This window comes from Ranitomeya variabilis, chromosome 2, assembly GCF_051348905.1.
Source record: "Ranitomeya variabilis isolate aRanVar5 chromosome 2, aRanVar5.hap1, whole genome shotgun sequence".
In the NCBI taxonomy this organism is placed as follows: domain Eukaryota; kingdom Metazoa; phylum Chordata; class Amphibia; order Anura; family Dendrobatidae; genus Ranitomeya; species Ranitomeya variabilis.
This window is the reverse complement of record NC_135233.1, coordinates 1,051,895,942-1,051,922,546: the sequence shown is the minus strand read 5'-3', so window position 1 is coordinate 1,051,922,546 and position 26,605 is coordinate 1,051,895,942. Positions and strand designations below refer to the sequence as shown.

Genomic DNA, 26,605 nt, shown 5'->3' with positions numbered 1-26,605 from the left:
AGTAAGTTTACTTGTGGTCAGGAGTACTACCCCCATCAGTCTACGCCTGCTGCTAATGGCAAGAGCAGGTGCAGTTAATGGGAGTATTAATCAGCCAGCGCTATAAATAAAAAAAATAAAAAAAATGTAGTATGGGGTCTGTTCTAGTTTTGATAACCAGCAATCCTCAGCTGTCAGCTTTACCATGGCTGGTTATCAATAGAGGGGTCCCACTCTGGTTTTTAACTGAATAAGCCTAAAAATAGCAACCTGAAGCTGCCCCAGAAAAATGCATCTAATAGTTGCACCAATTCTGGTGTTTTACCGGTTTTTCCACATGGCTGTGGAAAGTGGGGTCAATGTCACCTTTGTATTTTCAGGTGATATTAAGCCCAGCAGTTAGTAATGAAGCATCTAGAAGTCTCTTCTCTATTACTATCCACATAGTCATATTGTCAATAAAAACACCCAGAATAAAGTCCTTTTATTTGAAATCAAAATTGTTTTAAAAATGTATTTAAAAAGAAGGTACACTTGCCTAATGCCAATTCTATTGAAGCCCTGGTCTCCTATTAAAAAAAAAGAACACCGTCCCATGCCATAATCCATATCAGTGATAATCTGTTTTCAACCTGGCCAGTGCCAAGATGTGATCATCGGGGCTGTAAACCACAGTAGAATGAACTGCTGCAACTAGTAGTGATGTCATCTAGGTTACCACAGGTCACTGAGGCTGCATTCCCAGTTCGCTTCAATGTGAGCCGACCTGATGAACTACGGTGAGATCACTGCTAGCACCGTAAGAAATTCCACTGAGCTCAGCACAGTGAGACTTTCTCATGGTGCTAATGGTGATCTCACTGAGGTTACTGCAGTTCAGTTCATCAGCTTGGCTCACATTGAAGTGAGTTGGGAACACAGCTGGTGACCTGTGGTAACCTCAATGACTTCACAGATGCTACCCTTGCAGCAGCTCATTCTATGGCTTTCAGCCTGGACAGTCACATCCGTGCACCATTTAGGTTGAAAACCAATTTTTGCAAATATGAATTACAGCATGTTGGACAGTTGAGGGATACAGTTGTGTTTTTTTTTTTGTTTTGTTTTTTTTACAGGAGACCAGGACTTTGCCGATCACTAGTCATGATCAAATAAATCAGGTGAGGTACCACTAGGAGGTCTGAGGCTGCAGGATACTAGTGCAGAGGCGCTACTCTTGTGACATTATCTTCCAACAAGTTTTGGTGGCATCCTGGGTGTTGGCTGTCTTGACTCATCAGAAGCCTTCCATGTATCTATGATGGAGCCCCTTTAGGCTCTGGTTTCCAAACTGCAGTCTCAACGGCACCCACCATAACATGCCCAAGGTTTCTCAGCCTAAGGCCAGAGTCATACTAGCATATCACAACTGATGAGAGGGCATCGGATGTGATGTGCTAATGACACTCTGCTCCTGATGTCACTCACACCCATAGACTTATAGACTTGTATGGGTGCGAGTGAGCCTAGTCTCGCTGTGAATCGGCACGAGAAAATAATTGCAGATCTGAGCTGCCCCATAAAATAACACTGGGCTGGGTGCTATGCGATGTTTTATCACATGGCACTTGGCCATGTTATACGGTAGTGCGACTCCAGCCTAAGGCATTAGGTTGGGAACTAGTGCTCTCTGGGGAAGGTTACATCTTCCTGTTTTTGGCTATTGCAGGTTAGCGTTCCTAACATCTATTTTGGCCACTGAAGTCTGCACACAAGGCACAAGCTCAGGTATCGTCCTCCACTACCATTGCCAGGGCCTAGGAGATGACTTTACCACTAAACAGATGCATTTCTTTAGATCTCATCATCTCCAGCTGCCGGCGGTCCCTGGTACAGCTCGATTTACCTGCACGAAATGTTTTCAAGAAATATGTCAGATTTTCAGCAATTGGTAAGCTGTTGTCCAAGTGAATAAATCCATTAAAACTTCACCAGAAAATTATTGTTTAGCTGGTTTTGTTAAATTTTTTTTATTTTTCATGTCTATGGAAAATTAAAAAAAATTGGGTTACATAAAATGCAGAACTCTTGCAGCTTTCACATTATTCATACCTCCTATTCTGATCAGAACCCTCATGTCTCTTCATGGTAACACAAGACCTACTCAAATAAAATAAACTCACAACAACTTTAGTTATGGAATATAATGGCCATGGCATTTTATTTTGGGTTACCGTTAATAAATTAATCAATTCATATATTATAAATAATAAAACCATCAACTGAATTGAAATGACCAAAACATCCGATCCACCCAGAAAACCGGGCGATTTTCCCACAAATTAAACGCGACATAAGAAAAAAGAAAATAGTGAGGGAGGGCAGGATCTTCTTTCTAAGGGCTCATTTCCACTGGCGAGAGACAAATCGGTCCGTAATCTGGACTGAAAAAACGGATGTAACGTATGCGATTGTCATGCGAGTGTCATGCGAGTTTTAATCGCATCATCCGTATGACATCTGTATTGCTGTCCGATTTTTACGCACCAGTGTCCTGTGAAAAGCCGGCAAATCAGCGCCATGTACAGTAAAATCACACTGACAGGTTAGAATAGAGTAGATATATGCAATAAAATATTAAAACAACCTGTTTGTTTATTTCATTAAAATACTTTTAAATCGTGTGTGTGTTTTTTAACCCTTTCAAACAATTGGATTAATAATGGATAGGTGACATAATTGACGCGCCTCCATTATTAATCTGGCTTAATGTCACCTTACAATAGCAAGGTGGCATTAACCCTTCATTACCCCATATCCCACTGCTACAGGGAGTGGGAAGAGTGGCCAAGTGCCAGAATAGGCGCATCTTCCAGATGTGCCTTTTCTGGGGTGGCTGGGGGCAGATGTTTGTAGCCAGGGGGGGGCCAATAACCATGGACCCTCTCCTGGCTATTAATATCTGCCCTCAGTCACTGGCTTTACCACTCTGGCGGAGAATTGCGCGGGAGCCCACGCCAATTTTTTCCGCCATTTAACCCTTTATTTTAGCAGCTACAGCGCCCAAATTTTGCACATACACACTACTAACATTAGTAGTGTGGAATATGCAAAAAAAGGGGATATATGATGGTTTACTGTATGTAATCATGTCTCATATCCTGTCGGGTTTGGGAAGGAGAGAGCAAAAGCCGGCAATTGAATTAGCGGCTTTTATGCTCTCTAGCGCTGCATTAAATATAAATATACATATATAGGTGTCTCACTGACATATGTATGTGTATATACACATTCTATGTGTATATATCTAGTCTATTCTAACCTGTCAGTGTGATTTTACTGTACACGGCGCTGAATTGACGGCTTTTCAAAGGACACCGGTGCGTAAAAATCGGACAGAACTCACATGGTGCGAGTGCTGTGCTATTTTTTTTTTTTTTTTCTCGCACCCATTGACTTGCATTGGCGAGTCTCGTCCGAGACTCGCAGCAAATCGCAGCATGCTGCGATTTTTTTTCTCAGTCCGATTTCGGCAGAGAAAAATCGCAAATGAAAAGACACCTATTGAATAACATTGGTCCGAGTGCAATCCGATAAAAAAAAATCGATTGGATTGCACTCGTCCGTTTTCCTCGCCAGTGGAAATGAGCCCTAAGGGTCAGACTCATTCCTGTCAGGAAGAAACAGCTGTTATTTATATACAAATTCTTTCCCTCATATATTTTTTTTTCATCTTTGCCAATCAGAATCAAGAGGAAAAAGGCGGCAAGCAATCTAGAAAACAGTTTGAACGTGCTCATGCATGGCACAGCTTAATCAGGAATTCTATTAACCCTTTCAGAAACTTTGTAAAATCACTGAACCCACATAGACTAAATTGGCTTTGTTAAACCATAGGGGTCTGTGTTCTCATGAGACCCCCTTGTATTTTGCAAAGGGAGGGCTTCCATTAGACTTATAATGGCAGGTGACAACCTCTGTACAGTAGATGACACAGGATCCGCCATACACAATAGGTGATGTCACAGCTCACCTCCTCCTGTACAATGACTGATAACACCTCTATATACAGCAGATAAACACAAATTGTGCATCTTGTTATCATGGCTCACCCCCTCCCTTCTCCACAATAACCTTTGCCCAGATTAGATCACACTTGGTCAGTTCGATAAAAAAAAGTGCAATAGAACTAATAAAACATACCAGAATCTGCACCACGTCTCCACTGGCAGAGAAGGTAATGGATCGGATTTAAAAATCCTAAAGTAATGTCTCAATCTCTAGTGTAACCCAAACTAATTACAATGTTGTAAGACAAGATACCGTGTTGCTTTCAGATCAAAGTATATTCAACCACTGAGACTACCTTGCGTCTTCTCATACTATGCACAAAGGATAGACCATTCCTAGTTGGTGCATCCATCTCTTGCATTTTTCCTGTCTTTGACCACTCCCATTGGTTTGCCCAACCTTCCCCATACTCTGCAGAAAACGTAACTGGCTGTTGTATATGCAATAAGGTGGTGGTGCATTGGATCTCTGCATTACTAGCTGTAACTTTCCCTACCCTCAAAGCACTTTCAGTAGTGTGCCAGAATGTACATGGGTTGAAACAATCTGATGGGTTAGTGAGGTAAGGTAGGGGTACCCCATTTTATTTGCCATATTTCAGACTGTATAAACTGATACAAATTGGGATTTTTCAATTATGGTGGGCTTGCATCTCGTTGCTTAATACAATGTATTTCATGTTCTGATGGTGTCCTGTCCAATAATATCCATGTAACCGTAGCCAAGCCCTTTCCACACCCAGTGGAAGCCTCCACACCATCAGCTTGTGTTTGTAGGCTTCTATTGGCCATTGTACTTTGGTAGGCTAAGAACCTAAAGATTGGGTAAGGTCCTTTCAGTTCTTCACTCTAATTTGACTCCCTTGATGAGCAGTAAGAAGGCACTTACAGTAAATTTTTATTGAGAGCCAAAACATTCATGGTGGCACTGGTGTCCTGGGTTCAAATTTCATCAAATAACATCTGCGAGGAGTTTGCATGGGTTCCATTTCACTCTAAAGACATACTGATGGGAGAGAAGGGGTGAATGGTTTGAGCCCCAATTGGGACACTGTATAAAGTTATAGTGCTGTGCAAGTGAAATGAATAGCTATGCTGCCTAGAACTACTTTCATGAACTAAACCTTACAAGTGGTGTTGCAGACCCAGCTGGCATGACCCATGAGATCACTGATGCTGTGGCCACAAAGTGTGGGTACACCACATCCTATGACGACTGGGGGAACATCACTTTCCGGACATCTTTCTACAGCTGTTATGTGCAGATTGTGGTAAGATACAAGGCTTTCCTCCAGGCACAGGCCTACTTAAGTTTCTTAAGCTGGATTGATGGTTAACTTGTCCTACAGAATGACACCTACTACACGATATCTGTGAAGATTGAGATCGCATCCAGACATGATATGGTGAATGCATTGAGCTACATGAAGGTAGTCAGCTGCCCGTATGTGTGGAACCCACGTGAAATTATTTGTGAAACGAACTACATGGAGGTGAGCTGTTTCCTTTATGGCTCTATTTTGCAGTATAGTCATGTGGAATCTGGACCGCTATTGGCATGGTCAGCGGTCTCCTCATTGGCCTATAGATTTCTTCTGGTAGCCATTGATGTGACTGCAGTGGGGAATAGGTTTTTTTTTTTTTTTTTCTTTGTAGCATTGTATCCTGAATTAATAACGTGCTGGTGGTTTTGGGACCAGAACTTTTAAACTTGTTCTTGCAGGTGTCGGTAAGAAGGAAAATTCCAGTCATTTCTGAGGGAGTCTTCAGAAATGAGCCAGAGGACTGGTCCACTGCATTCCCCCAGGTAAGTACAGAATATAAGTAGTTTGTGTGGTTGTCATCCCTAGCCAGTGTCCAATTCCTGCTGCCGATATGACATGCATTACAACACCCTACTAGAGATGGGCAAACCCAAACAGTGAAGATCAGCATCATACAGAACATCTACTGTTCTGGCAAGGACACCAAACATGGACTTCAAGAGGAAGTGTTACTGATTGGGTTGATGTGCATGACAGCACTGTAAAATCACCACCGTCAGAGCAGCAGTTCCCATGCTGTAAAATGACAGCATGAGGTCAAACCTGTGATCAGAAGTATAAAGTTTACCTCTGGTGTCAGCTACTGGGACTACTGCTCCAATCACCCTTCGCCTGCTGCTAACAGCAGGAGCGGCTGGGATTATTCATCAGCTGGCGCCACAAATTAAAAAAAAAAAATTGGGTTCCCCTGTAGTTAACCAGCCAGGCAAAATTCACAGCTGGGGGGCTGCAACCCTTAGCTGTCAGCTTCAACAAGGCTGGTTATCAAGAATAGAGGGGTCCCCACTCCATATTTTCTTAATTTTTTCTATTTTAAAATGGCATGGGGCATTTTTTTTCTACATGAATATTTCCCCCACCCCAAAAGGGCATATCTAAATTCACAAATTCAGGCACTTTGCCTGGCTCTTCCCACTTTCCCTTTAATGGTGGCAAGTGGTGTTGATGTCACCTTTGTATTGTCAGGTGACATCAAGCCCACAGACTAGTGATGGAGATGTCTAAGACACCAATCCATTACTAATCCTATAGTCATATGGTAAACACAGCAAGTATAAAGTCTTTGTTTGAAATAAAACACAATTTTATTTTTTTTAGCTAAAAACAGGCGAGTACAACTCCCATTCTTTAGAATCCCTTGTCTCCTGTAATAAAACAAATAAACAATATCCCTCACCTGTCCATTGTTCCTTTTCTAGATTTGACATGATGGACGTTGGATACGATGTTCTGTTATGCCACATTTCTTGTCATGTCCAGTAGTATGTTCGTTTCTGATTTTAAATAGATCGAATTTAATAAAAAAAACTTTAAAGGGTATATACTCATTATTTAAGTGTACAAAACCTAATCTGCCACAATGCTTTAAAGGATAGCCACTTTTCCCACATCTGTCATGTAGCACTACAGAACTCTTAACCTATTCTACCTATTAATCCTTGCAGTCAGCATGTGACTGCAGCTGAGTGGTTAAACTGCTCTTAACTGTGCATTAGTGTAGCGTCAAGAACTGTCCTGGTTCTCAAACTTTGACTAGCATTCTGACACTATCGGTGCTAGAACCTACTGTCCATGTAATCTTCCACTAGCCAGTGGCTTGCCTGAACTGAAGGTTCATTTCTACTTTCCCTGTATGCATGGCATCATCAGAGCAAGAATAGTTAGTCTCTGCTAGAGAAGGATGATGCTAACAACTTTTGCAATGCATATCACATGGTCTCCCTTTAATCACCAAAAAATGGCGGTATTCCAATCTAACTTTTAAATGATGGAAATATTTGTCTGTCACAAGCAAGATTGGGTCTGAAAAGTACAGGAACCACTAAACTACTGTTCCTTTGATTATCACTCTTGTCCTTCAGGCAGTCAGCGGTCTGATGTCGGTGTGGCAAGTGGTTTTCCATTTGTCTTCAACTCTAAAATCCACAATGCTGATCGATGCCGCACAGGACATTGGTTATGGGATTAACACCACTGAATCCAGGGTCTTGTTGAGGGCACCCTACAACGCTAGTCAAGCTGTGCCTCAAAGGGTAACTATATAAAATTATAAAAAAAACACTCTGGGGTATTTCCAACTCTAATCTTCCAGGCCTTTAGTTTTATACTCAAAGTAAAAATGTCGAATTTTCAATTTTTAGATTAACGGTGTGACTTTCTCAACTGTAAGGGCTACCCTTTTCTACAAACAGCGCTGGTTCATTTACTTGGTTGATAATGCCATTGCCTGCCCAGTGGGTGAGTCTCAACTTTATCTTACTAGGTCATGGTATGATTTTAAGTCTCTTTAAATGTTCTAATGGAGTTCCTCACAGCTTCCACCCCAATACCCAACTCTTGGGTCTCCTAAACTGTTTGTTTGTTCACTCCATCTGTAGATGATGTGAGGTTCGTGAGCGGCTCGATCGTATGGTCCGTCCAGAAGAACATATCGCCGCTTCTCACTGGTTCAAAAACTATTCAAAACAGTCTTATCCAGTTCGGTGTTGACCTTCTAAATCTAACGGACGCGGAGATTCTTTCTAGACAATATGAGATTGTCGACAGCAACACTGCCACCAACATAAGAATACCAGTGGGGGCTGAGGGAGGATATTATAAGGTAATTCAGAAAACCTGACTTTAAAATTCTCTGATCCTGAGTGATGGGATGAATTGTCATGGTCTGAAACTATGAAATGTGCTCCTTGGAAATTCCGTTCAATAAAACTCCATTTATTTTTTTTGGTCCATTCTCGACATCCTCCATTTAACAAGAAAATTATACACTTAATTGTACTTGAGACTTGATAAACTTGACATCTGTGATGTGTACCCTTAAAAGGTCTGATCTGCAGGCTGGATGTTGGAGCTGATCAGATACTTGTGATTAGTTTTCAGAAAACTTTCACTTTTTTATTCATTGAGTCCAGGGAGCAGTCCTACCAGTGATTAACGGTATGACAATACATGCCGAGAAGCTGTCAATCACTAGTAGGACCACCCACCAGACTTGTATGCATGCAAGCAGGGATTTCAATTAATATAAGTTATCCTAAAACTCTTCCAACAAACCCATATATCATTCTTCTCAGCTGCTCATTTTCTGTTATGTGGTCTAGCATAAACTGTATGTAGAATGTGACACATTCCCTTGAACTGTTTGGTACAGCACTCGCTTAGTTATTTTAATTATGACTTATTCTACTCCTGTGTATTTTATCACAATACCACCATTAATAACTTTCTATTCTTCTGGTATCTGTTGCTGTCTCATTATCCAATGTGGCAATGTGTACATAATCTCTGTATTTTGAGTAGATGTAAAACTTTACCTTCACATAGACCCTACCCAATTGTGCAGAGCTGAGTACTTCTGACCATCTTTACTCTTGTTTCATCTCCAGAGCCATGTTGTAAATTCCCAGTATGGGATAACCTATAATATCTGCCCATTTCTTGAAAACCTGTGGCTGGACGATAGCTGGGGCATCACAAAGTACACGATCATTAAGGATATAACGACCCCATTTGCACCACATCCGCCTGTTGTATCCAATGGTAAGTCATTACAGAAGGGTGTCTCATGTATTTTGAGCAGCATGATGTAGGGGCTGAGATCTTTATTTCAGCAATTTGTCACTAGGCTGTTTTTCAATTTAAATACAACTAGTGTCTTATCAGCAGGAGATTCACTGCAGGACTAGGTGTCTAGTGCCTCCTAGTTAACTACCATTTAACCCCCACCACTGATGGCTTTGCATAGGCAGAAAACTGCCAATTAGTGGTGAGTGGGTTTATACAGCTCATCAGCAGCAGAAAACTGATTGAAGCAATAACTGCACACATCATTTGCATCAGTATCTCAACCCTGAAATCATCCAGCTCTCAATGACCTGGCAAAAACCTCTTGACAGATTCCCTTTAATCCTATAACCTGTTTTCTCCTCCCTTGTAGAAACCATACTAACAACTCTAACGTTTAACATCACGGTTGGAACCTTCCTCCCTGATGTCCTGTTAATTAACTTGACGATTGGTGGCATCACATTGCCAGTGCCAGAAGCTGTCAACCTTGGATACGTTATTGAGAATAAAACTCTTCCGAATGGAAATGTGACCTTCATTCTTAAAGTTCCTTTTGGTGATGATCGTGTGACTAAAGAGGTATGTAAGACTTCAAATCTAACCATTTCTGAGATGACATAGTAAGAACAGAAGTGCTATAATTTTCTCCCACACTAGACAAATTTTCAAACCTCTATATAGGAGACTTGGCTTCTGTAACCAAGCACACTGTGATTAATGAATACATGAACTCAAATATTGCTTTACACGTAAAGATACGGGCGTTTGTGACCAATGAGCAGATACTCCATCCAACCATTCCCCGTTCACATGAGGTGGTTTTGGCACAAAGGTAAGACATTTAGTGGCTAGAGATCATCCATACTAAAGGTTGCCTCAACATGGCTGGCTTTTGAGATCTTTGATCAAAAACACTACCCTTACACTTAACATTTGCAGCAATATTGAAGTTCATATATTAATCGCAGTGTACTAACACCATGTAGATTATATTGGCTCCACGGCATGTTTGTGCACCTGTGTATTTGGTACTAAAGGTGTGGACACTAGGCTTTTGGCCTTTGTAAAATGCAGACTATATATATATATATATATATATATATATATATATATATATATATATATATAATTTTATGCAGCCACACCACTAAAATGTAAGCTCTGTCCATCTCAAAAGCAGCACTTGACATGCAAAAAGTGTAACTGTGCACCAAGACACTAACCACACGAAGCGTTCACCAAGGCACCCTCACTTGCATGTGGGTGTTTGTAACAACATCAAACTGCCTGTTCTGACTCCATAACTAGGTTGCAAGTGTAGGGCTCTTGACACTGTCTTGGCTGTCTGTGCCAGTACTCACATGGAGAGTTCATCAGATGACTCGACTGCAGAGGCACATATGAAGGTTTCTTTTCAAGCTGAACTTTTACAATTACAGTAGCTAAAACTAATCTAAATCCAATGCAAAGACAGGAGTTTCTTAATATGGCTGTCAGACACTAACTAGGAAGGGGCAGAAGTTACTGACATCAGAGCTGGGGTGACTACAAACTTCTTCTAAAAGGCAAATTTTATTGCATAGCTGTAAACACCCGCAGTACTATGGATTCCCCGGTCATGTAACAGTTAACTGGTATGACTCTTATGGTAGCTACATCCTCTATATACATGCTTAATTACCTGACTATGTAATTTGGGGAGTGATAGACTTGCCTTAAAGTGGTGGATGCCAGAGTTTCAGGAAATGCATGAGATGAAGTCCCATCCCTGCCCTGTGGAAGATGAGCTCTCCCACAACTATGGGTCTCATTCCATGATTCCCATGACACCCTTTTGATATGTCCTCTGGACTTGTTGCTGCAGTCCCCTCTCCAGGCAGGATGGGGATCAGAACGTACCAGAGTGGGTTTTAAATTTAAGGGTTGCAGGCAGCTAGTCGAATCTTGTGTTTGGGAATTGCAGGAAATGTTCTGACTTGTTAAATATTTCAGACTGTCCCTGATGGCATCCTGTTCACTCTGAATGTAACTTTTGGATTCCTAATTACTCCAAATGGGGAAACCTTCACTACACCGGCAACCATTGACTGTTTATTACGTGAGTAGGCTCTGTTGCAATCTCTTCTGTACTGCTTATACTACCAATATTTACAGTATCTAGTACATGACCTGATTTGAAGTGTTGAAAATTGTGCGATGAGCAAAGGGAGAATGCTGTGTCTTCTCACATGCTAGTTGTAGACTTTTGAACTTGGGTTTTCAGATGGATGAAATTAAAGATTGCATTAAACTAAAAGATCAATGGCTGCTTTCATGCAGCAAAGCTACAATACCAGTATGCCATATGATAAATCAGACTGGTATTCAGCAGAACTGTGGGAACTGTCTGACATGTTTGGGTTGGAAATTTATGAAAGTTTCTGATTTTAAACCTGTGAAGCATTGCCAGATATCACCACTACACTACTGATCATGTGCTGCTTGCATGGTACTTCAATATCTGTCCTTATCCACCACCCAAGGACCCTTAACCCAGAGGCCTCTGCTAAAGTCAGATCTTTGTTTCCTGAACTTTCACCTCCCTACTGGATAATTACTCTTTAAACTGACACCCTCTCTGGCTTGCTTTCTGGCTTTCCACATAAAAGGCCAGCAGTGGTTTTGTTTTGTTTTTCTTCTCTCATGGGCCTTGCAGTTATGGTGGTGACTATTTTCCAGTCTGATGGGTCAATGTCACATTTCTGCAGCAGAACAATTTGTCACACAGGGACCCTCATTTAGGTTCTGGGTTGCCCTCACCCACTCTTGCAGACATGATCATTCCATAGAACAGGTATATCACTCTACAATACTTCTCAAGAGATGCCTAACCGTAAAGCAACACTTCAGACTTAAAGTTTTATACTCGCTGTCCTTCAGGAGCTTTCTACCTCCTTGTCCACGGGACCAGGTCCAGCTGTAGCTTCAGGCAAGACCAGAGACTTTGGGTCTGAGTTAACTTGTTCAGCTTTACTGTGCAATTAAGTTACACAGTTGCAGCATACAGAATAAGTCAGTCCTATTTTAGTGATGTTTCCTGGTCTGTCAGTCTTCATCTCCTTTCTGTCCAACTGATCTTGCTTACCCTAGGAACCCTCCTTCCCTGAGGACCACCATCCTTCCTCTCTGAGATCCAGGTGACATCTTCCTCACAGGGGTATGGCACTCAATACCTCTTTCAGACCTAAAGTACAATACTGACCCAGCATCAAGATAAAACTTCAGATCTATCCTCATGCTACATCTGCCTTTAGTCCTGCTTTACACTCCACTCTCCTTACCTGACTATACTCCACTCTGAACTTGCACGTGTTCTGAGTGCTAGACTCTAACTTGCTAACCTGGGAAAAACCTTTCCTATAAAGACTAGCCTAACACCTACCCAACTGTGAGCTGAACCTTATGTTTTAAGCATGAACTCCAAAGGAGCAGTACACCCAACATGGAAATGGTATAACCAACCTTGTTCCTGGCTATGGACCTCTTCTACAACTATTCTTGAGGCCCCTTTATGGGGGCTATGCACCAATTTTCAACTCTTCTACAAGCTGGCAATGGTTGATTTCTCCCTTTCAGGTCAACCAACTATTGGTCCTTGTGGACAAAAAGGTGGCATGTTGACTACAACGCTGGGAAACCTTGATCCAAGCTGGCTTATATACATCAACAATGTACAGGCAACATTAAGTAATGGCTTGCTATCAAATGTCAGTGCAACACATTCTACAGTTGAGGTACCTGCAGCCTCTAATCTGGTCATGGATGAGGTAAGTGCCTACAAGGTTACAAAACCTTCAACATTTTGCTTGTACTGAGGATATAGTAGAATCTGGCCTTAAAGTGCAGAATTGGTGTCAAATAGTTTCAATGGCTGGATCTGTATGGCCTAATCACAACTGTCAAAATGGATTGGCACTGCAATTGTTGCTTTGTGAAATGACCAAAACCCGACGTTCACATTAAAGCCAACATGGAAGGATGCAGATTGTCATTGATGAGTTTCCAAAACGATTTCCATTTTTCCAGTCTGTGTAAAAATCAAATTGTTTAAATTGATCGGAAATATGCTAATTTTTCAACTTCCACACTAACCACAAATGCCATTAAACGAATAATTCCAGCAAACTGAAGCCCGGTAGTAATCTAGAAAGTATGAGAAGCTTCAACTTTTCATTGTGTATGGATGAGTTGGTAGTCTGCTGAAAATGGAATGCCCCTTTTAGTGACGTTAAGAACCCATTTGGTCTAACAATCATGTCTTCCTGCTCCCAGGTGACCAGTGCAGGTTTTGCTGTAATCATTCCTATAAGTATAAGGGATCAAGATGGAAATGAAGTCTCCTCAGTTGTAATTTCCTGTGACCCACAATCAAACCCAGTTGGTATGTGCAAGGCATTGGGAAAATGGGAAAAGGTGGTGAATCTTCAGTGTCTAATACAGTCTTTACAGTTTGCCTTTCAGATGGAACAATGGAAGTGTCAGTAAAAAAATTGTGGAATATTCCAGACATGGACCTGTCAAGACTCGTATTGAGAGATGCCAGCTGTCGCCCAGTTGTACTCGACGGCATAGCAAAATTTGTGTTAAGTGTAAAAGATTGTCGAACAACACGACGGGTAAAGCTTTCTATGGGACACAATATTTAACTTTGATTTATGGGCTCAGTTGGTATTGTAAAAAATAAAATGTGCCAATCCATGAAATGTATGGGATAACCACTTAACCCCTTACTGACATTGAGCATAATAGTATGCCAATGTTGGGGTCCCTCCCTTTGATGTGGGCTCCAGAGGTGAGCCCACATCTTTCCAGGGACATGTCAGCTGTTTTAAACTGCTGACATGTGCAGGTGGAATCATGATCCACCTGCAGCTATTAACCAGTTAAATGCCACTGTCAAACTGACAGTGGCATTTAAATTGTGCTCCTGGCCATCGGACCAGAAATATGCACATCGGTGACCTGCGTCACGTGATCGAGTCTCCGGTTTGGCATTACAACCTGAGGTCTCCTGGAGACCTCTATGGTTCAGTGCTTGCTTGTTGAGTGCCCCCCCCTATGGTCAGCGCTCATAGCAAGTCAGTAAATCTGCTATATAGAGGCGATCTGAACATCACCTCTATGTAGCAGAGCCAATCAAGTTATGGCAGCTTCTAGTCTCCTATGGAGACTACTCAAGCATGCAAAAAACAAGTCTTTCAAAATATAAAATTTTAAATCACCCCTTTTGCCCCATTAAAAAAAAACAACAAAAATTAAAATCAAACATGCACATTCAGAATCGCCCGATCTCAGTAAAAAAAAATGGAATAACCTGATCGCTAAACAGTGTAGTGAGTCAAAATGACAACTGTTTTTTTTTCAGTCAAAGTGACATTGCATTAAAATGCAATAACGGGCGATCAAAAGATCATATCTGCACCAAAATGGTAGGATTAAAATGTCAGCTCGACACCCAAAACATAAGGCCTCACCCATCCTGAGATCATGAAAAATGGAGACACTATGGGTATTGGAAAATGGCTCAGGGTTTTTTTTAACAAAGTTTGGAATTTTCTTTTCACCACTTAGATAAAAAAGAACCTACACATATTTGGTGTCTATAAACTCGTAATCACCTGGAGAATCATTATGGCAGGCCAGTTTTCGTATTTAGTGAACCTACTAAAGAAGCCAAAATAACAAGTGTGGGATTGCACTTTTTTATTTATTTTTTTTTTTTTCCAATTTCACCGCACTTGGAATTTTTGTCCTGTTTTCTAGTACACATGGTAAAACCAATGATGTTCAAAAGTACAACTTGTCCTGCAAAAAACAAGCTCTCACATGGCCATATTGACTGAAATAGTTATGGCTCTAAAAAGGAGCGGGGAACACAAAACCGAAAAACTTCGGGGTTAATATATCCTATACCTGGCTTCGCTGGTAATAGAAATATTTAGACTTTGTTTTACTCCTGGATGGTCTATGTAGGGCTAGTCTTTATTATGGCTGGGCTACTGTAAGGACATGTAGTATAGGGTTATTTGGCCTAACTACACAGCTGAATGCAACTGGCACTGCTGTATACACATGGGCTCAAAATTTCTTGGGGCATATGAAAGTCATGTGCAGGGAGGCAGAATTCTGTTCTGGGCTAATTGCATATAATATGACGGATTGCGATGCTTCATCCATGTCCCCATTTTATTGCATCAGTGTCATTTGAAGTGGGCCTTCTGTCTCAGCAATAATGTACAAACATGATTCCTAGAGCTACCGGGAATCAAAAGCATTAAAGTGCCACTCTAGCACTAAAAAAAAAAAAAAACTGGCATGGTGCCACTAATCTAGGTTTCCTGAACAGTCTAGCTTACCAGCCAAAATTTACAGCCCTTCCTCGTCCCGCTTCAGTCACAAACCATGATCTCATGACCAACGTCTGACTGACCAGATTGTCACAGGTAAGTCACATCTCTCAATGTAGGTTGGAGGACCTTGTTCTGGCTCAGCTGGAAGTCACTGTCTCACCTGGCAGGTCAAACTGCTGGAGGCTGCAAAAAGATGAATACTGCAGTGAAGTAGACAAGGGGCAGGGGACTTGGATTAGTGGCACCTCTAACCAAATAAGGACAGCCATGGGGAACTTGCCAAAATATACGGATGTCTAGTAGCAACCCTTTTAAGAGTAGTGTATCTCCTGATTTCAAAAAACATGGTATCACTTGCTGTGTTCTCTACAAGAGCTGCTACACTCCTTATGCAGCTACCAATCTCGCACAACTAAAGGTATTGGGAGAAACAAAAGGATCAAGCATGATCGGCTTTAAAACTTGTCAAGTCAACGATCCCCCATACACACGAGATGTCACAATTTATATACAACTACTTCTTTTTCAGTTTGAGGGTAACCTGATGATCTATGAGAATGATGTAACCTACTCAAGTATCTCAAGTGGAAAAATCTTATTCACGTAAGTTTTCTATGTCTTGAAGACTTCCTGTTGACGTACAATTTTTAGTCTAAATATTAAAAGGCAGCTATTTATATTCTGGAAGGTTAAATAAAGACTTCATTTTTTTTTTTTTTTTTATATATATAGCATGTATGTGACCTGTAACTACACAACAAACAGCACCTTGGTTGTGGACTACAGCTATGAAGACAACCCTACACCCAGTGCACAGACTGGAATTGCTCCTCTAGATCTTGTGTTAAGGCTCAGTAAAAGTAAGCAGTAGCCAGCTATGACCAGACTTCATTATAGTTCCTACACTTTGGTGTCTTTAAAGTGCTTTTCTAATGTCCTAAAAATATAGTATTTCCATAACTGTTGGTTTGGAGCTCACCAATGGGACCTGAATTAATCTAGACTAGGGTCCTAGCACATGCCACAATATGTGGACTGGTAGGAATTCACATGAATCTGTATGAGATTTCCACCCAACTCTACTAAAAGTGGCACAACAGCACAGGTCTTGAGATGGGTACAAGCTACATTTGAGGGACCTGCATTTATTTTTGCAAATACACTATTCACCTTCTGTGCTCTTGCGCAACTAATCATTTTCCTGGAATGCAAATCTTTTAGGTGATGGATATAATGTCTTCTATGAAGATACAGAATACCCAGTTATTAAGTACTTAAGGGAACCACTGTATTTTGAGGTTGAGCTTCTACATAGTTCTGATCCACGGCTGGAACTCTTCTTGGACAGTTGCTGGGCTACTACAACTCCTGATATGAGAAGCTTTCCTACATGGCCTATAATCAACAACAGGTAATAAAGACACCATTTTGTTATGATTCTAGTTTGCTGCACCAAACTGTAGACCAGGGATCCCCAACCTGTTGCTTGGTAGCCATGTGTTTCATGGCTATCTGGCACCCTGGTGCATGAGGTCTAGTAAACTATGGAAGGTCTCAAATGGTCACTTCTGTGAGTTGCCAGAACAAATCTGGTAGGAGGGATAAAGATGGTATGATGCCTTAGAGGGGTGGTTAAAGCTGGATGCAATAACTTGAGGGTAAGGTGGCAACCCTTGAATGTGTATCCTGCCAATAAGGGAGGTTAGCACAAGGTTTGCTGGTATGACACTGGCATTCCCACAAATTGGGGCTATGGATTACTCAATGGTTGTGGAAGGATGGGCATGCCAGATGTGGCTCTTGAGGTAAGAAGGGTTGAAGACCACTGCTTTAATCTTTGCATGCAAGGATTTGGTACCATGATCCAGATCCTGCTGCAGATCTTTTGAGCATTTCAATAAATGTGAAGACTCCTTAAGCCTTTGTAGTTGAATGCTTAAGAGTTGGCAAATATGGTTACTTCTGCTAACTATCTCGAATTATATGCAAACAAGTATTTGCCATGGTATATGGAAGAATGGTCTGACAAATGGAATTGGTTAAGTCTTTCTAGAAAAGTTAATGCAGATTTGCCACTCTGTCTATATACACAACTGGCTGATCAGCTTTACTGTTTGGGTTAGTGCAGGAATTGGCATTTTAAAATGTTGGCAAACTTAATGTGTAGAGATGATCAAAAGATTCAAGAAACCCTGATCCATTGGCTGCACTGATGGCTCTGGTCAGTGGCCAAAAGATCTGCAAACCTGATAGAATTCCTGTTACACCAAACCAATAAATCTGATGCTCCAGGGAATTGCAGCAGACAATAGGTTGTGCCTGTTGGCTAGAGACCGGTGAACCCATTATGGTTGGTGACCCAGGGTTTTAATCTTTTGCAATAAGGCTCAAAGAGTAGATCTTGTGCACAGCAATGGTGGCAGAAGTCTCCAACCTATGGCTCTAGTCACTGCCAAACCCCCCCAAAAATGGGCATGCCCCATAACTGCAGGAATTCCAGGAGTTAACTGCACTGGTTGGAGACAAGACTTCTTCCTCTGTTCCTGCAAGTGATGCCCTTTGCCTTCTGGTAGGTTGTCCACCATGGACTGCACCAATTCATGGCCAGCCTAGTATGAAGGTCAGACAAGCTTCAGTATGTCATCTGAACAAAGAAAGGGCTTGATCCATTAACAGGCTTTTCAACTTTCAGTTGTGAACACAACGAACCTTATCTGACAATTTTCCACCCGGTGAGGACTAATGCCAGAGTACAGTTTCCATCACATCTAAAAAGGTTTGAAGTGAAGACTTTTACCTTCATGGATGGGGGTGCAGCCTACTCGGGAGAGGTGAGTGCCTGTGACTTAAAGTTGTTGTTTTTTTTCTGAAAACCCCCTTAAAGTTGTCCATATAATCAGTGATGGTGTTATGGGGGGTGATATTTGGTGCACAAATGTTTTAATGAAAACCTTGGTAGATGGGAAAGGAGTGTTGCAGATGTTTTGGGGAGAACCTTCCAGTTATGACTGGGTGTTATCGCACATTTCTTCACAGATCTACTTTCATTGTGATGTGATTATCTGTGATTCTTCCAACCTGGCCTCTGATCCAGTCTGCACACAAATGGGTTCCTGTATACCTGCTCGGCAAAGACTGGGTGAGTTATTTGACTCAAAACTATAGTGTGAAGTTCACCTAGAAGTGTTGCATAGTTACAAGGGGTTGTCTCATTGTTCCAGAACAAAGGCTAAAGGATGAGTTAACTGCTGGAACCTTCATGGATCCCTAAAACCAGGGCTCTGAAGAGCTTGGAATGAAGCAGTGATGTATCATTGCACCTCCGCTTCATTCTCTAAGGCTCAGCTAAGTGCAGCATTGCACTCACAGCTAGGTCTTCCCTTAGACTACAGTAGCTCATAGAATCATGGAATTTTATATTTATTCAGTCGCCATGACAGCACAACGAGAGAGGGGATCCGCCCTTCAGGGACAGGAAACCTACAGACATAAAAGGGCGGTACCTCTCCCTTGCATCAGTTGGTTTCCTGTCCCTGACAGTGGAACCTCTTCAGGCAGGCCTTATGAAGGTCAAAGATTAGGAGTAGTGTTGAGCGATACCGTCCGATACTTGAAAGTATCGGTATCGGCCGATACCGGCAAAGTATCGGATCCAATCCGATACCGATACCCGATACCACTACAAGTCAATGGGACTCAAGTATCGGACGGTATTCCTGATGGTTCCCAGGGTCTGAAGGAGAGGAAACTCTCCTTCAGGCCCTGGGATCCATACAAATGTGTAAAAAAGAATTAAAATAAAAAATATCGCTATACTCACCTCTCCGACGCAGCCTGGACCTCAGCGAGGGAACCGGCAGCGTTGTTTGTTTAAAATTCGCGCTTTTACTTGGTTACGTGAAGTCCCGGCTTGTGATTGGTCAGGGCGGCCATGTTGCCGGGACGCGGACCAATCACAGCAAGCTGTGACGAAATTACGTCACGGCTTGCTGTGATTGGTCCGCGTCCCGGCAACATGGCCGCCATTAACCAATCACAAGCCGTGACGTCACGGGAGGCTGGACACGCGCGCATTTTAAAATGGGCGCGTGTCCAGCCTCCCGTGACGTCACTGCTTGTGATTGGTTAATGGCGGCCATGTTGCCAGGACGCGGACCAATCACAAAGCCGGGACGTAATTTTAAAATCCTTAAGGACCTGAAATTACGTCACGGCTTGCTGTGATTGGTTGCGTCTCCCATGTGACTGCGACGCAACCAATCACAACGCCGGAACGTAATTTTAAAATCCTGAAGGACCTGAAATTACGTCACTGCTTGCTGTGATTGGTTGCGTCCCGGTCACATGGGCGGCACGCAACCAATCACAAGCCGGGACTCACGTAAAGGAAAGAAAAGCGCGAATTTTAAACAAAGAACGCTGCCGCTTCCCTCGGTAAGGTGCAGGCTGCGTCGAAGAGGTGAGTATAGCAATATTTTTTATTTTAATTCTCTCTTTTACACATTTTTACATTAATGTTTCGATACCCGATATCACAAAAATATCGGATCTCGGTATCGGAATTCCGATACAGCAAGTATCGGAATGCTCAACACTAATTAGGAGGAATCCCACTCCTGACAGGCCGATACAGGTGGCGGGGGTCCCCCACCTCGGCTTAGCCAGGAGGCTGGAAGCACCACACGGCAGGGGAACTGTTTGTGTCGGTGGCGGCAGGAGGAAGCAGCCTACATGTCAGGGCTAGCTTCTATGGTGGTCTACAGAGCCAGGTACCTGGTGAGTATGGGGGCTCCTCCTGGGTAACTGTGCCTGCCGGTACTCTGCCGTCTGTCCGCGTCTTCGGGAGGCGTGTGCATCGGTCGGGGGCGCCACTCGCATCCTCGATCGCGTCTCGCTGTGCTGGCTGTAGCCGCGGCCGGAAGTGACGCGGCTGGGCGGCGCGGTGTGATGACGCGACGGGGCATGCGCAGTTGCGTCCTTCCGGCCAATGGCGACGCTCCGGCGTTTTGGCCGGTTAGATCCCGGGGGAAGCGGCGGGGGCGGAGCCCAGGGGTAGAGCGAACCCTGTTGGTGGCGCCGGTCTCGCCAATTCCTCTCCCTGCTGACCCCCATCCGGGGGTGGTACCTTTTCGGGGGCATTATTTAAGCGCTGCATGTAGGCCACAAGGTGTTCCTGGCCATTTCCCTGCATAATGGAATCGCCAGACGGAACTTCACAACAGCAGCAGCACAATATGGAATCGGAGGAGCCTGCGGTGATCTCCCAGCGCCGATCCAGTGGCAGCAGTCGCACTGGTACAGCCAGTAAGGCTCAGAAGTCGGATAAGTCCTCAGGCCGTAAAGAAAACCCGGCTAGGAAGAACCCCCTGTCTACAGTACCATTCACTGCAGGGCTGGGTAAGTGATCTACGTGAAGGTTCGCTTACTGATTATTTTCCTCCCTTGTATTCCCTCTCTCCTTACTAGGGGAGGAAAATGCTTAACTAAATCCAGGCATAGACAGTGTGCCGAGTGTACTGAACCACTCCCTGATGGCCATAAAAAAAGTGTAGATCCTGTATACAGCGCCTGGTTGAGGAGGAAGCCCCTAACCTCGCTTCTACACTAAGACAATTGGTTAGGCAAGAAGTGAGAGGCTCCATGAAGTCGCATAAAAAGGAGGCCAAAAAGAAAAAAGAAGTTATCCCCAATCTCGGTGTCAGATTCGGACTCGAATGGACAAAGTTCTGACTCTCTCCCATCGGTCTCATCAGAGGACATAGAGTCCAGTCGAGCCTGTCTATCGTTCGACAGAATAAATAACTTAGTAAAAGCTGTCAACAACACGATGGGGATTGAGGAACCTCAGTCAGAATGTTCCGTTCAGGGGTCTGGACCGGAAATCCCGGAGGTCCTTTCCTGTAGTGGAAAAGATCAAATCATTGATTTCAAGGGAATGGAAGAAGCCCGAAAGGAAAGGGTCACTTCCGCCAGCCTTCAAAAGGAGGTATCCCTTTGAGGAGGAAGCATCATCCTCATGGGACAAAGTTCCGAAGCTGGATGCGGCAGTAGCCAGAGCATGCGAGAAAATGTCTCTTCCGTTTGAGGACTTGGGGAGTCTGAAGGACCCTTTAGATAGGAAAGCTGACGTGTTCCTTAAGGGTGCTTGGGAAACATCAGCAGGTTCCCTGAGACCAGCAGTCGCAGCCACTTGCACAGCTCAGTCGCTGATGGTGTGGCTCGGACACTTGGAAGATCAACTCAAGAACAAGGTCCCCAGGAACGAGATCTTAGCCTCTATGCCCATTATACAGGACGCTGCTGCTTTCCTTTCTGATGCGTCGGCGGATTCGGTTAAACTTGCCGCCAGATCTTCTGCCTTGTCCAACGCAGCCCGAAGAGCACTGTGGATTAAGTGTTGGCCAGGAGATTTACAGGCCAGGTCGAAGCTCTGTAACATTCCCTGCGAAGGATCACATTTGTTTGGACCAGTGCTGGATGATCTACTGGATAAGGCCGGAGATAATAAGAAACGGTTTCCTTTCCTAAAGAGACCCTTCTTTAGACGGGACTATAATAGAGGCTGGTCTAACCGAGAATCAAATAGAGAAAATACCAGATTTGACAACACCAGGAGAAGAGGTAGAGGATACATGTTTAATTCCTCCTGAGACTATAAAAAGTCCCAATGACTGGCGGACCAGGTGGGGGGTAGGCTTTTGGCCTTCTACCCTGCCTGGATACAAATCACTAATAGACCTGCTTCTATGATGCTCAGAATCCAAGGACTAAGATTCGAATTCCATAAAGTCCCTCGAGATAAATTCAAGCTGACACCCATTCGTTCTTCTCCTGCAGAACAATTGGCTTTGTAATCAGAGGTTCAGGAGCTTCTACAGAAAAGGGTCCTAATCAAGGTGCCTGTAGAGGTAAGGGGTTCTATTCCCCTTTGTTCCTGGTCAAAAAACCTGACGGATCCTTTCGCACCATTATTAACTTGAAAGGCCTTAACAATTTTCTGTTAATACGGTCTTTCAAGATGGAATCTGTGAAGACGGCAATAAAGCTTCTTTTTGAAAACTGCTTCATGGTAGTAGGCGTCTTTAAGGTCCAAGACAACCATGTCCCAATACATGTAGATCATCAGATTCCTTACGGTGGCGGTTTCACTGGCTGGCACAGTAGAGCACTTTCAATATCGGGCACTTCCCTTTGGTGTCGCAGTCGCACCCCGTGTATTTACCAAGATCATGATAGAGGTTATGGTGCACCTACATGAGCAGAACATATTAATCGTTCCTTATCTGGATGACTTATTGATTGTGGGTCATTCAGAATCTCATTGTAAAGTCCAACTAGAAAGGGTGACTGCAGAATTGCACGATTTAGGATGGATTATTAACTATAAAAAAAATCCCGGTTACAGCCCTTAAAAACGCAGGAATTTCTGGGCCTAGTTATAGATTCTGGTCAGCAGGAATGTCGTCTCCCAGATTTGAAGGTGGTTAGCATATGTCGGCTGGTCACGAGGGTGATTAACGCTCCTTTAATTTCTGTCAGAAATGCCATGTCACTCTTAGGTTCTCTTACATCCTGCATCCCGGCGGTTCTTTGGGCCCAATACCACACCAGAACACTACAGTGGGATATCCTACATAACTCACGCCGACTGGGGGTCCAGCTTGACAACAAATTCTCGTTGTCCGTCGAATCCATTCATTCACTAAGTTGGTGGACTCGTGTTTCAAACTTATGTAGAGGAGTTCCTTGGACTAACCATGTTACTAGAGTAATAACTACTGATGCTAGCCCCAAGGGTTGGGGGGCACACTTGGATAGTAATTGGGCCCAGGGGCTATGGTCCCAATCAGAACAGGACTCGTCCTCCAACCTAAAAGAACTTTTAGCGGTGGAACGCGCTTTAAACAGTTTTCTTATACCTCTACAGGGTCGTCACGTCAGGCTGTTCTCGAACAACCAGGTAACCGTGGCCTACATTAATCACCAAGGGGGTACGCAGTCCAGTTCATTAATGGAGGTCGCGGATCGTATATTTCAGGTGGCCGAGAATCACCTACTATCCCTCACGGCACTTCATATAAAAGGAAAGCTCAACACCATGGCCGACTATCTAAGCCACAACAAGCTCAGACAGGGGGATTGGTCTTTAAACCCAACCATCTTCAATCAGATCATTCACTTATGGGGATATCCAGAAATAGACCTTTTTACCAGCCAAGAAAACAAAAAACTACACCGATTCTGCTCCCTAAATCCAAGAGACAACCCATATGCAGTGGACGCTCTCTTAATACCATGGCGCTTCAGTCTCGCATATGCTTTTCCCCCTCTAAACCTGATACTGATAGCTCTGAGGAAGATTCGGGAAGACTGGGCCCGCGTAATCTTGATAGCCCCGTTCTGGCCCAGGAGGTCATGGTTTCCTTGGCTGAGGAAGATGTCAGTCACTCAGCCATGGATTCTCCCAGAATTACCAAATCTCCTCTCAGGGTCCAATACTCCATCCACAAGTAGCCAACTTACACCTAGCAGCGTGGAATTTGAGAGGTCGCTGCTAAGGGGGAAGGGGTTCTCTAGGCATTTGGTTAATACACTTCTAAAGTAGAAAAGCCTCTACTACTAACATCTATGTCAGAATTTGGAAAAAGTTCTTGTCAGTTTCAGGGGCACAAATTGACCAAAAACCTTGTGTTAATGAAATTCTAGAATTTCTACAAAAAGGTTTAGAATTAGGCTTGGCCACTAGCACTTAGAGTCCAAGTGTCTGCTCTGGGAGCACTGTACAATTCTAACCTAGCCAGCAATTACTGGATTTCTAGATTCTTCAAGGCGGTTACTAGATCTAGGCCTGTTATGCAAAACATAGTTCCATGGGATCTAAATCTGGTTCTTTCAGCTCTAACACATACTCCTTTTGAGCCTATTGATACTATTTCAGTAAAAATCCTGTCAATTAAAACAGCCCTTTTAGTTGCTCACGTCTGCAAGAAGGGTTAGTGATCTACAGGCCTTATCTAGACAACCGCCATACATGCAGTTTAGAGAGGATAGAGTTATTATGAAACCTGATCCCCTTTATCTTCCTAAAGTAGCTACAAAATTCCATAGGTTACAGGAAATGGTTTTGCCATCATTCTGTTCCAATCCCACTAATGATAAAGAACGTAATTTTCATTCCCTAGATGTGAGAAGATGCCTCCTTAAGTACATTTCAGTTACAGATCCCTGGAAGAAAGATAATTCCCTTTTTATATCTTATCAAGGTGTTAGAAAGGGTTGTAGAGTATCCAAAAAACACTTTAGCCAGATGGATCAGGGAGGCGATATCTCTCGCTTATACTGCAGGTGGCGTGGAGATCCCAGAGGGTATAAAGGCTCACTCCACTCGAGCTGTAGCAACGTCCTGGGCAGATAGGTCCGAGGTGTCGATTGAAGACATATGTAAGGCGGCCACATGGTCTTCTCCTTCTACCTTTCTGAGACACTATAGACTGGACCTGGGTAGCTCCTCTGACCTCACGTTTGGGAGAAGGGTGCTTGAGGCTGTTATCCCTCCCTAATGTTTCTTACTTCTCTGAAAGTCTCTCGTTGTGCTGTCATGGCGACTGAATAAATACGTACGCTACTTACCTGGTAGCAGTGTTTTTTTCAGGAGCCATGACAGCACCCTTATATTCCCTACCCTATTCTTTCTCGGATGGCTCAACACTTTCGTTCTTTTCCTCTTTTGAAAAGATATGTTCACTTAATTAATAAATTGTATCAAAGTTTATGCTGTTTCTGTGTTACAAACCAAGGAGGTCCTCATGTTCTGGAACTAACTGATGCGAGGGAGAGGTACCGCCCTTTTATGTCTGTTGGTTTCCTGTCCCTGAAGGGCGGATCCCCTCTCTCGTTGTGCTGTTATGGCTCCTGAAAAAACACTGCTACCAGGTAAGTAGCGTACGTATTTCTCTTCCCCTTTGCTAGGACCCTCTAAACAATTCCTACTTTAAAGTAAGGGTACTGTCACACTATACGATTTACCAACGATCACGACCAGCGATATGACCTGGCCGTGATCGTGGGTAAGTGGTTGTGTGGTCGCTGGGGAGCTGTCACACAGTCGGCTCTCCAGCAACCAACGATGCCGAGGTCCCCGGGTAAACATCGGGTTACTAAGCGCAGGGCCACGCTTAGTAACCCGATGTTTACCGTGGTTACCAGCGTAAAAGTAAAAAAACAAACACTACATACTTACATTCTGGTGTCTGTCCCCTGGCGTTCTGCTTCTCTCCACTGTCTGCGCCAGCCGGAAAGCACAGCGGTGACGTCAGACGTCACCGCTGTGCTCGCTTTCCGGCCGGCGCTCACAGTGCAGAGAAGCAGAACGCCGGGGGACAGACACCGGAATGTGAGTATGTACTGTTTGTTTTGTTTTTTTACTTTTACGCTGGTAACCACGGTAAACATTGGGTTACTAAGCGCAGCCCTGCGCTTAGTAACCCGATGTTTACCCTGGTTACAAGCGAACACATCGCTGGATCGCTGTCACACACAACGATCCAGCGATGACAGCGGGAGATCCAGCGACGAAAAAGTTCCAAACGATCTGCTACGACGTACGATTCTCAGCAGGGTCCCTGATCGCTGCTGCGTGTCAGACACTGCGATATCGTATGGATATCGCTGGAACGTCACGAATCGTAGCGACAAAAGTGCCACTGTGTGACAAGACTTCAATCTGTTTGTTTTTAAGGTCTTAGGGTACTAAGTACAAAGATAGAGATGTTGCAGGAGTGAACATTATGTTCACCTATCCCAAGTATTTTTTTTTTTTTTTTCACTTTTCTTGATGTGCTCTAAATCCAATAAGCCCCCTTAGAACCTTCACCCAGTAACTTATTCAATCCTTTGCCAGGGCGGAGTGTGGATGCAGCCAGTGACGAGCACAGATGGGTTTCTTCTGGAGAACTTTTTCTACTGCCACCAAAAATGAGGGCAGATGCCAGCAGTGTAAGTACTGATAAAACTAAACTCTTCATAGCTTACACATAATTTAGTAGATGCTGAATTTCTGGAAGAGTATTGTATATTC

General features: G+C 43.4%; 1 protein-coding gene across 2 annotated transcripts in view; it reads left to right on the top strand.

Annotated features, from left to right (window-relative positions):
* The window catches only part of LOC143808613 (zona pellucida sperm-binding protein 2-like), a 28,675-nt gene that overhangs the window by 1,670 nt on the left and 400 nt on the right, over nucleotides 1–26,605 (top strand). For both annotated transcript variants that reach the window (XM_077291467.1, XM_077291465.1), the window contains exons 2-21: nucleotides 1,688–1,746; nucleotides 1,817–1,909; nucleotides 5,172–5,299; nucleotides 5,378–5,521; nucleotides 5,752–5,835; nucleotides 7,435–7,605; nucleotides 7,714–7,810; nucleotides 7,951–8,174; nucleotides 8,959–9,112; nucleotides 9,510–9,718; nucleotides 11,132–11,237; nucleotides 12,755–12,945; nucleotides 13,451–13,559; nucleotides 13,628–13,794; nucleotides 16,058–16,131; nucleotides 16,261–16,388; nucleotides 16,750–16,939; nucleotides 18,221–18,359; nucleotides 18,565–18,667; nucleotides 26,429–26,523. In XM_077291467.1, coding sequence (XP_077147582.1) covers nucleotides 1,688–1,746; nucleotides 1,817–1,909; nucleotides 5,172–5,299; nucleotides 5,378–5,521; nucleotides 5,752–5,835; nucleotides 7,435–7,605; nucleotides 7,714–7,810; nucleotides 7,951–8,174; nucleotides 8,959–9,112; nucleotides 9,510–9,718; nucleotides 11,132–11,237; nucleotides 12,755–12,945; nucleotides 13,451–13,559; nucleotides 13,628–13,794; nucleotides 16,058–16,131; nucleotides 16,261–16,388; nucleotides 16,750–16,939; nucleotides 18,221–18,359; nucleotides 18,565–18,667; nucleotides 26,429–26,523 — 2,665 coding nt within the window. The remainder of the gene's footprint in view (nucleotides 1–1,687; nucleotides 1,747–1,816; nucleotides 1,910–5,171; nucleotides 5,300–5,377; nucleotides 5,522–5,751; nucleotides 5,836–7,434; nucleotides 7,606–7,713; nucleotides 7,811–7,950; nucleotides 8,175–8,958; nucleotides 9,113–9,509; nucleotides 9,719–11,131; nucleotides 11,238–12,754; nucleotides 12,946–13,450; nucleotides 13,560–13,627; nucleotides 13,795–16,057; nucleotides 16,132–16,260; nucleotides 16,389–16,749; nucleotides 16,940–18,220; nucleotides 18,360–18,564; nucleotides 18,668–26,428; nucleotides 26,524–26,605) is intronic.